The 12,628-nt window shown below is 41.4% G+C and overlaps 1 protein-coding gene across 1 annotated transcript in view; it reads right to left on the bottom strand.

The window, feature by feature from the left end:
- Positions 1 to 12,628, bottom strand: part of LOC138955801 (maltase-glucoamylase-like) — a 55,064-nt gene that overhangs the window by 2,009 nt on the left and 40,427 nt on the right. The window contains exons 33-42 of the mRNA XM_070327331.1: positions 11,939 to 12,065; positions 11,454 to 11,604; positions 9,515 to 9,648; positions 8,884 to 8,918; positions 7,400 to 7,516; positions 6,238 to 6,386; positions 5,353 to 5,437; positions 4,433 to 4,489; positions 1,118 to 1,242; positions 1 to 52 (exon numbers count right to left, since the gene is read on the bottom strand). The exon at positions 1 to 52 is cut by the window's left edge and continues 37 nt beyond it. Coding sequence (XP_070183432.1) covers positions 1 to 52; positions 1,118 to 1,242; positions 4,433 to 4,489; positions 5,353 to 5,437; positions 6,238 to 6,386; positions 7,400 to 7,516; positions 8,884 to 8,918; positions 9,515 to 9,648; positions 11,454 to 11,604; positions 11,939 to 12,065 — 1,032 coding nt within the window. The remainder of the gene's footprint in view (positions 53 to 1,117; positions 1,243 to 4,432; positions 4,490 to 5,352; positions 5,438 to 6,237; positions 6,387 to 7,399; positions 7,517 to 8,883; positions 8,919 to 9,514; positions 9,649 to 11,453; positions 11,605 to 11,938; positions 12,066 to 12,628) is intronic.

Here is a 12,628-nt window from a genome sequence, read left to right as displayed (position 1 = left end):
GGCCTGACCGCCAGCGTCCAGCATCGCACGGATTGTGAGCGGGTTACGTCGGCTACAATGTACAAATACAATATAGTATTTACACTGGTCAAAAATGAAACAAAAATGAAACAAATAACAGAAACAAAAAAAATTCAACGTGGGAATATAATTATATGGGTATATACATTTCTACCCCCGACCACAGCGCCCCCTTGAAAAAAGAAGGTAGACAAAGGAAAGGTTTTACTATGCGTGGTTGTTTGCACACGGCCCACTAGTCTTTCCGACTGAGTCAGGTTTGGGAGTGCAGAAAAAAAGCTCATAGGTACGGTACCACTGTATTTTGCTTCTTGGATATGTATTCAAAACCTTCTATTCGGGTTTAATATTTTTGGTAAATCGCTATTTGGGAAGCGGATAATTCACATTTATAACTGAAATAATTATTATTAGCAGATTATTTATAAGGCCTTCATAAAAACTGCTAAATGTGACTCCTTGTAAGAAGGTCAATCAAACTTGGTATTTTTTTTCAAATAAATGAACCCTGAGGTATGACTAAAAGCCCAAGAGGCTCCGTGCACCTGCCTGTGAGAATAAGTTTAGCAACCCCAAAACCGCAGAACTGCCTGATAAGGTGCTCCTTAAAGGCATACTAACGCACTCCCGTGTTTACAAAGTGTAGTTTGCCCACAATCGATGTCAAACGCACCATAAGACCATATAATGACGATACGTCACCATGCGCGGAACATAATACATGCATTACAGCTTGTTCTAGCCTCTGAAAAAGTGAGGATGTCAACAAAGCCGCGGTGTTCTCTCCCTTGCATCAACGTTACATGTGTTGCCAAATCTATAAATAGGACGATCCAGATCAAAATGAAAATTCAAATATCTCAACATTTAAGGGGTCCTAGACCACAATATTTTGCAGGGAACTTAATTTAGTCTGTCTCCAGCTGTTGGTAAAGCAATTAGCGTGTATAGTCATCGAGTACATATGGCTTTAATTGAGCCCGAAATTGAATTCGCGAAGTATTTTTACCCGACCTCAATGCCAAGGCTTCGTGCGGCCAGCTTCGCAAAGCATACTTCGCGTAGTCGACTTCGCCCAGTTAAGGACAGGCTTTACCTGAAGACCGTGTTGTTGGCAGGCCGCTGAGTGGGCAGTATGTGTCCGGCTCGCACGTGCAGTGCAGGTTTGCTGTAGTAGGTCACTGTGCTGATTTCCTGAGATGGGCCTTGCTTGGACACACCCTGTCCAAACAATAGTACAAGAAGAGCATGCAAAGTGGGTGGAAAGGCGAGATCCGAAACAACAATATAACAGACACTGCTAATTTAAGTTCGAGAGGTCGAATTCAATGCCGAATAAGCTGAGTCTTTTTCTTGTATTTGTGTCATAATTATTTGTGTGTCTTAAGGCGGTCCTTAATTGAGCCCGAAGTCGACTTCGCGAACTCTTTTCACCGAAAACGCAGTGCTAAAGCTGCGTGCAGCCAGCTCCACGAAGTATACTTCGCGAAGACTTTTCACCGAAAACGCAGTGCTAAAGCTGCGTGCAGCCAGCTCCACGAAGTATACTTCGCGAAGTCTTTTCACCGAAAACGCAGTGCTAAAGCTGCGTGCAGCCAGCTCCACGAAGTATACTTCGCGAAGTCTTTTCACCGAAAACGCAGTGCTAAAGCTGCGTGCAGCCAGCTCCACGAAGTATACTTCGCGAAGTCTTTTCACCGAAAACGCAGTGCTAAAGCTGCGTGCAGCCAGCTCCACGAAGTATACTTCGCGAAGTCGACTTCGCCCAGTTAAGGACAGGCTTTTGGATGTTGCAGGTTGGTTTTTATATTTAGTCAAGTTTTGACTAAATATTTTAACATCGAGGGGGAATCGAAACGAGGGTCGTGGTGTATGTGCGTGTGTGTGTGTGTGTGTGTCTGTGTGTCTGTGTGTGTGTATGTGTGTGTATAGCGATTCAGACTAAACTACTGGACCGATCTTTATGAAATTTGACATGAGAGTTCCTGGGTATGAAATCCCCGAACGTTTTTTTCATTTTTTTGATAAATGTCTTTGATGACGTCATATCCGGCTTTTCGTGAAAGTTGAGGCGGCACTGTCACGCCCTCATTTTTCAACCAAATTGGTTGAAATTTTGGTCAAGTAATCTTCGACGAAGCCCGGACTTCGGTATTGCATTTCAGCTTGGTGGCTTAAACATTAATTAATGACTTTGGTCATTAAAAATCTGAAAATTGTAAAAAAAAAATAAAAATTTATAAAACGATCCAAATTTACGTTCATCTTATTCTCCATCATTTGCTGGTTCCAAAAACATATAAATATGTTATATTCGGATTAAAAACAAGCTCTGAAAATTAAATATATAAAAATTATTATCAAAATTAAATTGTCCAAATCAATTTAAAAACACTTTCATCTTATTCCTTGTCGGTTCCTGATTCCAAAAACATATAGATATGATATGTTTGGATTAAAAACACGCTCAGAAAGTTAAAACAAAGAGAGGTACAAAAAAGCGTGCTATCCTTCTTAGCGCAACTACTACCCCGCTCTTCTTGTCAATTTCACTGCCTTTGCCATGAGCGGTGGACTGACGATGCTACGAGTATACGGTCTTGCTGAAAAATGGCATTGTCCAGTTTCATTTTGAAAAGAAACAAATTATACGTTGCAAACAATTCCCTTTTCTTGTTTTTCATTATATTTAGTCAAGTTTTGACTAAATATTTTAACATCGAGGGGGAATCGAAACGAGGGTCGTGGTGTATGTGCGTGTGTGCGTGCGTGTGTGCGTGTGTGTGTGTGTGCGTGTGTGTGTGTAGAGCGATTCAGACTAAACTACTGGACCGATCTTTATGAAATTTGACATGAGAGTTCCTGGGTATGAAATCCCCGAACGTTTTTTTCATTTTTTTGATAAATGTCTTTGATGACGTCATATCCGGCTTTTCGTGAAAGTTGAGGCGGCACTGTCACGCCCTCATTTTTCAACCAAATTGGTTGAAATTTTGGTCAAGTAATCTTCGACGAAGCCCGGACTTCGGTATTGCATTTCAGCTTGGTGGCTTAAAAATTAATTAATGACTTTGGTCATTAAAAATCTGAAAATTGTAAAAAAAAAAAAAAATTTATAAAACGATCCAAATTTACGTTTATCTTATTCTCCATCATTTGCTGATTCCAAAAACATATAAATATGTTATATTCGGATTAAAAACAAGCTCTGAAAATTAAATATATAAAAATTATTATCAAAATTTTTTTTTCGAAATCAATTTAAAAACACTTTCATCTTATTCCTTGTCGGTTCCTGATTCCAAAAATATATAGATATGATATGTTTGGATTAAAAACACGCTCAGAAAGTTAAAACGAAGAGAGGTACAGAAAAGCGTGCTATCCTTCTTAGCGCAACGAATACCCCGCTCTTCTTGTCAATTCCACGGGCACTGCCTTTGCCACGGGCGGTGGAGTGACGATGCTACGAGTATACGGTCTTGCTGCGTTGCGTTGCGTTCAGTTTCATTCTGTGAGTTCGACAGCTACTTGACTAAATATTGTATTTTCGCCTTACGCGACTTGTTTTAATTATTCTCATTGGCCGATAAGTCGCAAAAGGGTTAACTAATTTCAAAATGAGACGATAATAAAATGCATGTGATTATTCTTGGTGAAGAGACGACAGGCCATGGTTAACAAATGACAACGGCAGTGTTCACTGCTTAACAGTGAATCAAATACGTCTAACTTGTCCTACTTAACTGCATGTGTACCAGGAACATTTAAAGGAGGAATTCCTACTAAATGGAACAGATATCCTGATGTGTGTGTGTGTGTGTGTGTGTGTGTGTGTGTGTCTGTGTGTGTGTGTGTGTGTGTGTGTGTTGTGTGTGTGTGTGTGTGTGTGTGTGTGTGTGTGTGTGTGTGTGTGTGTGTGTGTGTCTGTCTGTCTGTTTCACAAATAATGCCAAAAGGATCAAGAAACACAAAACTTCCAAGTAGATCAAAAAGGACTCAGAAAAAAGCCATACTTGATTAAAGAAACAAGTGCGCACATGATTTACTATGTCGTTGCTAACTCATTGCTTTACTACATGCCATAAGACATGAAAAACGACTGATGCATACCATTGCGTACCATGGTGCATTGTCATATATATTGTGTGACAGGGGGTGGGTTGGGGGACGGGAGGGGGGATTAAGGATTGTGGAGGATAGTGTCCGTGTTTTTTTATGCATATTTTGCAATGCGGTGACTAGGACTTCGGTCGGTCACATATAAAGCAAAGTGAATCTAGGGTAACTAATCCCTGTTTCTATTCAATTTTTCTGCCAAGAGGAGGGTGTATGTGCGTGTGTGTGTGTGTGGGGGGGGTCATTTGTCATTTCTTTAACAGAAAATGAAAGTTAGAAGTAATCAGCTCACTGTGAAGAAGTCGTACCACCGTCCCGTTGGCAGATAGTACTGGAGTTGTGCCTCGCCCTGTGAATAGAAGATGATGGGGTTTTTTAGGTCTGTTTTAGCACAAAATGCCTAAAACAAATGCTTCAAACTACGATGAGATTAAATGAGACGAAATTGGAAATTTAAGATGAGATGAGATGAGATATATATGTGAAACTCTCAGATCGCAATATATGAACAGAAATGTATCAAAACTGTACACACTGTTCGACATGATGCATTGACAGTGATGACGGTTTTCGCTGTTTGGTTAGGGGAACGGGAGCTTGTATCAGAGCGCTGGTCGATTAAAGTATCCTAAGGCCTAAAAAAAAAAAGGTGTGGTTACGGTAACCCGACCTACCCTATTTTTGGGGGCCGACCCTATAACTTTTTATTACATTTGTCAAAAAAATACCCCAAAAAACAAGTAAACGAGTGCAGAAAACGCAATGAAAGCGAAAGCGCCCGAGTCGCACACTTATTTCCCTGTCAAGTAGGTTTAATTTGTACACATTAGAAAAAAAAGTTAAAAAAAAAAAAAGTGATTGCCTACCTTCCTACCCTATTTGTTTTGGCTATGTTACCGAAACCACACCTATTATTTTTTTTTGCCTAATCCTTTATCATTACAGTAGTACTAGTACCGTTAGAATAAAGAAGTAGGTTACTTCAATTGACCGGTGCTTTAATACAAGTTCCTGTGGTTGGGGGGGGTGGGTGATTTCCCAATGATGGGTTATCAACTATTTCGCTAATTGCTTTGTTTCAGAGTTACGGATAGAACAAATTCAATTATCACAACCAAGACATAGGTGTTGTTGTCACGTGCATGGCAAAGATCAGCATTGTTATTCATTGTGACATTGTAGACATGACATGACAATGAAATTCAGGCTGACCTGATTGAGGATGGGTGAAATCAACAAGGCAGGCCCCCACATGAACTGCTGATCCACAGCCAGAGCTTGGACGTCTGTGGGAAACCTACAACAAAAGTACTAATAACTCGCATCAGAAAATACAAACCGTTGAGTTGTAATAGCTGTGGTTTATCAAAATGTTACATAACTATCACTACAGTGAACGCCTTCGTATCTACAAGAAAAGCAAATGTTCAGACACCTTTGTTATACTTAATATAAATCCAAAACAAATCATCTGCTGCTCTAGCTCCATAAACGTTCATGAATTAATGATGTCATAGTAACGGACCTTAACGTGGTCCCACTGTGACCTTGATATTAGACCTGGGTCAATGAGACTTGCGTCATGTCCAGAGATCATCAAGCCCTGGAAGTATGTGAAGTTTCAAATCTTTCGTTTTAAACAAATGCAAGAAAACGATAATTTGCCACCTATCAACCCAAACGTGAACCTAACGCGCCCTTGAAATTTAACGAGAGTCAAGTAGACTTTTGTCATGTCTGGAATTGATCAAACTAATTAAGTGTGTGAAGTTTCATAGCTATTTTCCGGTAAAAAGAATTCGGGCTCAGTTAAAGTTGGCCTCATGAGGCATGGGAGACTTGGACAAGCCCTTTGTCTACATCTTTGTCTAAATTGTTATTTGATTCAAGATTTTTCTACGAAAACACACACACACACACACACACACACACACAAACACACACACACACACACACACACACACACACACACACAAACACACACACACACACACACACACACACACACACACACATTTGAGCAAAATGCAAATGGTTTTCCCATAAACCCTAACACTTGATACTTGTTAGCAGGAAATAAATTGAGCTATGACATACTCGTGATGAAGAGGACGAGCCACAGTTCCGCCCTGTGTGTGCGCTAGATGGAACAGCGTGTACAAATATGGTAACAGCCAATAGCGCACTTCCATGATCTCACGTGACGCCTGCCCGAACTCAGGACCAAAAGCGCCCGGATGTTGCGGCTGAGAAGCAAAAATAAAAAATAAATCAAAATAAGTATTGAAAACCATACAACTGCATAATACAAGAGCAAAAGCTTACAAACTGGAAATGAAGTAGTTTATGTTATGCAGCAGTCGAATCAGAAATAACGGCCGTTCACAATAGGGCCTGGTGTCTTGTAAGTAGTATTTACATGTCGCTGAATTAACTTCGTTAATACCAACGTGAAACAGTGTTTTCAGCCTGCCGTCTTTGGAGGGAAATGCTCATCAAGGCACTAGCTTACAAACCAGATATACTGCAAAGTGTATTTACACTGTACGTGATAATATCCCGGGGTGGTATTCACGAGAGAGTGGTCTGACTGAGGGGGACTCAAGGACTAAGATGGATTGGTTGAAATCTCAAACAAATTCAACCAGTCCGATCAAACGCTTGGTTTCAACCCAGTTGGTATGGGTCACGTACTTACTCGCGCACACCACCCCCGGTCTTGCAATGTAAGATCAAGAAGTTATTGTGACTTACCACACTGAAACGTTTGATCCAAGACTCGGATTTTAAACTCTTCCTCTTGTAAGACTTTAGTTTGTGAAATTGTCTCTTCATGTAGGCCTATAATAATTATGATACAATGATAAGTTAACTCTGTTAAACCCTTTCCATTTGATACTTCTTATTTCTTTCGTTGTATAGTGGTGCCAAATACAGAGAGACAGTTGTACATGAAACCGACGTTATACATCTTACGAAACGTAATTTTTCGTCATTTACAAATTGTCCTAAAATATGAACCAGATTAGGTACATCAAAAACAAAAACCGATTCGTGCAGAATAGTGTCCTGGTTGTACGATTAGTGCAAAGTTGTTAATCGTTTTCCTTTGAGGATGAAAGTCGCTTGTTCATTTCAATGCTTGTTAGTCTCTCGTGTGCCAGGAGACTGGTGCGGAATAACTCTCACTTACTCTATTACACATGTAGCATTTAGACCTCTTACTTCCCTTTGTTTATCAGATCGTTATACTTCTTACTTTTTTAATGTAGGAATTGTGATTCCGACTGAAGGGATAGAAGGCACCAAGCTGCATCCAGCGTAGACACAGCTCCTTCGTTGTAGCCCCTTGAAAGCCGCAGATGTCTGCTCCAACCTTGAGGAAAAATAGTAAGTGTTTGTGCTGTAGACTGTGTTGTCATTGTTCTTGCTGTTGTTGCTGCTGCTGATGTGCCTCGTTGAGTAAGAGACACCATGACCACGTACCTGCAGTGTTTATAACACGCACCATTTTGCTTTATTTTTAATGTTCGCGATTGACTTAATTTAAGTGCCCGTGTGTTCATTCGTCGATTTCACAACTTTGTGAAATCCGCGTATGTACGTCCGTGCGTGCGTGTGTGAGTCAGTGCATGTTAGGGAGTCGGCGTGTATGTGTTTATGTATGAATGACTAGATTTTTTGTTTGTTTGTTTGTTTGTTTGCTTAACGCCCAGCCGACCACGAAGGGCCATATCAGGGCGGTGCTGCTTTGATATATAACGTGCGCCACACACAAGACAGAAGTCGCAGCACAGGCTTCATGTCTCACCCAGTCACATTATTCTGACACCGGACCAACCAGTCCTAGCACTAACCCCATAATGCCAGACGCCAGGCGGAGCAGCCACTAGATTGCCAATTTTAAAGTCTTAGGTATGACCCGGCCGGGCCGGTTCGAACCCACGACCTCCCGTTCACGGGGCGGACGCCTTACCACTAGGCCAACCGTGCCGGTCATGAATGACTAGATGATTACCCGCTTCGCCGGGAAGAAGTAGAGGAATACCCGGCTTCGCCGGGATGAAAGGGTTGTGGACAGTGACCTTCTAAAAATAGTAACGGGAATATGGATTGACGCCACACGAAGGAAGGGAGATAAACGCAAAACACTGGAGAAGATAAGGAAGAGTTACTGGGAATGAATCTGGGAAGATGAACAGAAAAACCAAAATCGGTTCAGCGCTGCGCGCTGAGAGCACGTGTTGAAAATTCTCATCGACCAGGTTGTGTCCGGGGTCTACCTGAATATGCCCACCAAATTTGAAGCAGATCCATCCAGAACTTTGGCCGCGCATCGCGAACACACACACACACACTCACACACACACACACACACACACACACACACACACACACACACACACACACACACACACACACACACACACACACACACACACACACACACACACAAGTCGTATATATATATAGATAGAAGCAAAGGTTCCAGGGAAATTTAAACAAAAAAATCGAACACTCGTCAGTTAGGCTCCCCTGCGTAGGATGGTAGGATGGGGAGATAAAGATGAAAGAACGTCGACGAAAATGAATATTTACTCCTTTTTAACCCAAACTTGATAATACTTTCAACATGTTTGGCGGTCATGAAAACCTGGAAGCTTTAAAAATATCATAGAAAACCTCACATAAAGTGTTTCGTCTAAAGTTTAGTCAAAAATGTACTAATAGTCAAGAACTTACCATGGGTATTCCAAACAGGTTGAACTCCAACATCCCTGTAGAAAATAAAATATACATATATATAATGTGAGAATGTGTAATAATCAACAAACAGATCAAAATCGGATCGAAAAAGCCTGTCGCTGAAACAACATGTGTTTGAACACCAATAGCATAAGGCAACAGAGCCTAATTTTAGGATGCTCTTTGAAAAGTATGCAGGCAACGTCGTGTGAACATCCTATTCCAAAAAGTTGAAAGAAACAACAGCATTGGTGGAACGTCGTCAGCTGAACAGTTGCCCGGCATAGTGACCACTATTAAACTACTCACCAATGATGGATCTCCCGAGGTCCATCTAGCTGTAATAGTTGTCGTCGAATCAAGGTCCGGCATAGTGACCACTGTGTAACTATACTCACCAATGATGGATCTCCTGAGGTCAGTCCAGCGTAGAGACCGCTGTCAAACTACTCCACAATGATTGATCTCCTAAGGTCAGTCTAGCTAAAATAGTTGACCCCGTACCATTGTCCGGCATTGTGGCCGTTGTTGAACTACTCACCAATGATAGATCTTCTGAGGCCAGTCCATTTAGAATAGTTGTCCCCGTAACATTTTCCGGCATATTGACCACTGCTAAACTACTCACCAATGATGGATCTCCTGAGGTCAGTCCAGCTGGAAAAGTTGTCGCCCAGCCAGTGTCCGGCATAGTGACCGCTGCCTGGGAATGTTGACCTCGAGATCACCAGGCCTCTCTCCCCTGTTGCGGCCCGTATGGCTCTGAGGGTGCAGAAAACAATGTATGTTGTAGCCATATGAGGGTGCAGAAAACAATGTATGTTGTAGCCATATGAGGGTGCAGAAAACAATGTATGTTGTAGCCATATGAGGGTGCGGAAAACAATCTATGTTGTAGCCATAAGAGGGTGCAGAAAACAATGTATGTTGTAGCCATATGAGGGTGCGGAAAACAATGTATGTTGTAGCCATATGAGGGTGCAGAAAACAATCTATGTTGTAGCCATAAGAGGGTGCGGAAAACAATGTATGTTGTAGCCATATGAGGGTGCAGAAAACAATGTATGTTGTAGCCATATGAGGGTGCAGAAAACAATGTATGTTGTAGCCATATGAGGGTGCAGAAAACAATGTATGTTGTAGCCATATGAGGGTGCAGAAAACAATGTATGTTGTAGCCATATGAGGGTGCAGAAAACAATGTATGTTGTAGCCATAAGGGGGTGCAGAAAACAATGTATGTTGTAGCCATAAGAGGGTGCAGAGAACAATCTATGTTGTAGCCATATGAGGGTGCAGAAAACAATCTATGTTGTAGCCATAAGAGGGTGCAGAAAACAATGTATGTTGTAGCCATATGAGGGTGCAGAAAACAATGTATGTTGTAGCCATATGAGGGTGCAGAAAACAATGTATGTTGTAGCCATATGAGGGTGCAGAAAACAATGTATGTTGTAGCCATATGAGGGTGCGGAAAACAATGTATGTTGTAGCCATATGAGGGTGCAGAAAACAATGTATGTTGTAGCCATATGAGGGTGCGGAAAACAATGTATGTTGTAGCCATATGAGGGTGCAGAAAACAATGTATGTTGTAGCCATATGAGGGTGCAGAAAACAATGTATGTTGTAGCCATATGAGGGTGCGGAAAACAATGTATGTTGTAGCCATATGAGGGTGCAGAAAACAATGTATGTTGTAGCCATATGAGGGTGCAGAAAACAATGTATGTTGTAGCCATATGAGGGTGCGGAAAACAATGTATGTTGTAGCCATAGGAGGATTGAAGAGGCGGTGGATATGGACTCTGTTGATCGACACTGCCTCCTCATTGTTATTACTTATGAAAAGAGCAACACTAAAAATAGCGTATGCCAAGTCCCAGGACGGGACATATTCATTCGGTGTATTTTTTAACCAAGCTTTCTTACGTACCTTTTTTATCCATCCATTTATCTTAGAACTCCTCACTACTATTTTCCAGAGAGTTCCAGCGTGGTGAAGTGCCAAGACAGCCATTCTACAATTGCGATTTTAATTATCTACTTATTGAACTGGACAAGGACATTTCAGAATGTTGTTTTTTTGCAACCACTGCCTCTAATTTGTGTTGATTATGACTTTGCTTGTCGGTCTTCGGCTGAAGTGCAAACAAACCTGGTGATAACAAAACTTATTCTTCAAACATTGTTAATACACATGTACAGCCGTAGTCGGTAGTAACACTCAGTGAAGTACTCTCCACTGTGAACGAAAACCAATGGTGTTTGTATTCCTACAAAACGTAGGCAATGCAGTAATACTTATTTCCGGTTAATTCCTGTTTTCCGGTTTGGGAAACAGTTCAACTATTGATTTCCGGTTCGACTCTCAGGTATATAGCTCTAGCTCTATGCTACAAGTCGTATGTTCAGGTTTAGTGTTCTAAGGATCTTCATCTCTACTCTAGGTGGACATCATGTAACGTTAGCACCCAAGTGTAGTTATACAGTACTAACAGCTTAGGAGAGAAGCGCTATATAAAACAGTGGAGGGCCTACGCGAAGGCTATTTTGTCCCAACTTACTCGAGAGTGATGGTAGTTTCACTGTAGCCGTACAGGTTGTGAACATCGTAGTGGCGGTACTGGTGGCTGTTGCCCTGCACTGCTGACATGCACAGTGTCTTGTCCGACAGTCTGGCACGATGATCGCTGGTGTCCCATGCATACGCCCCCACTGGACGATACGGTTGTGTTTAACAGAACACCGTCATACGTCATACTGGTCGAGGCACACGGTTGAGTTCGCTTAAAGTGAACTCGGTTTTAATGAAATTTCTGTTTCAGCCAACAAAGGAATAAATTCGATATATTTGGGAAAGAGTAATCGTAAAGTTACTGACTGTCAATTAATTTTACGCTTATGGCGACATTTAAACTTTTGACCACACTAACTGCATAAAGTTTTTCAGCACCTGATGATATTTTAAGTCATCATAACGAGGGTCGATCCAATAATTCCCAGTATATTTTAGTTTTCAATGTGTTGGGAATTGTGGCAATGAACTTACAAGTTCTATACATTGGATCGTCCAGTTCATTTCGTGGACACTTTAGTGACCAGTATGGCCGCACGTTCTCTGGCCAGTTGAACGGCCTGTCGTCATTAGTTCCAAAGTTGGCCGGTTCGTTCATGTCCTGTTAATGAAGAGAAACATGAAAAAGAAACACATTTACACTCATGCACTTCCCTCTGATTTAAACTAGCTAACCAACTAGCCAAGGAACGAACACACTTACCAACGAGGTCTTTCTTTCTTTATTTGGTGTTTAACGTCGTTTTCAACCGTTCAAGGTTATATCGCGACGGGGAAAGAGGGGGATGGGATAGAGCCACTTGTTAATTGTTTCTTGTTCACAAAAGCACTAATCAAAAAATTGCTCCAGTGGCTTGCAACGTGGTACAATATATGACCTTACTGGGAGAATGCAAGTTTCCAGTACAAAGGACTTAACATTTCTTACATATTGCTTGACTAAAATCTTTACAAACATTGACTATATTCTATACAAGAAACATTTAACAAGGGTAAAAGGAGAAACAGAATCCGTTAGTCGTCTCTTACGACATGCTGGGGAGCATCGGGTAAATTCTTCCCCCTAACCCGCGGGGGGTACCAACGAGGTAACTTACTAAGTAACTAACAACTAAGTAAATAAGTTACTTACTTACTAAGTAACTAAATAACTGACTGAATGAA

Source organism: Littorina saxatilis, unplaced genomic scaffold (assembly GCF_037325665.1).
Source record: "Littorina saxatilis isolate snail1 unplaced genomic scaffold, US_GU_Lsax_2.0 scaffold_512, whole genome shotgun sequence".
In the NCBI taxonomy this organism is placed as follows: domain Eukaryota; kingdom Metazoa; phylum Mollusca; class Gastropoda; order Littorinimorpha; family Littorinidae; genus Littorina; species Littorina saxatilis.
Note: the sequence above shows the minus strand (reverse complement) of the source record. Positions and strands in the feature narration are given on the sequence as shown.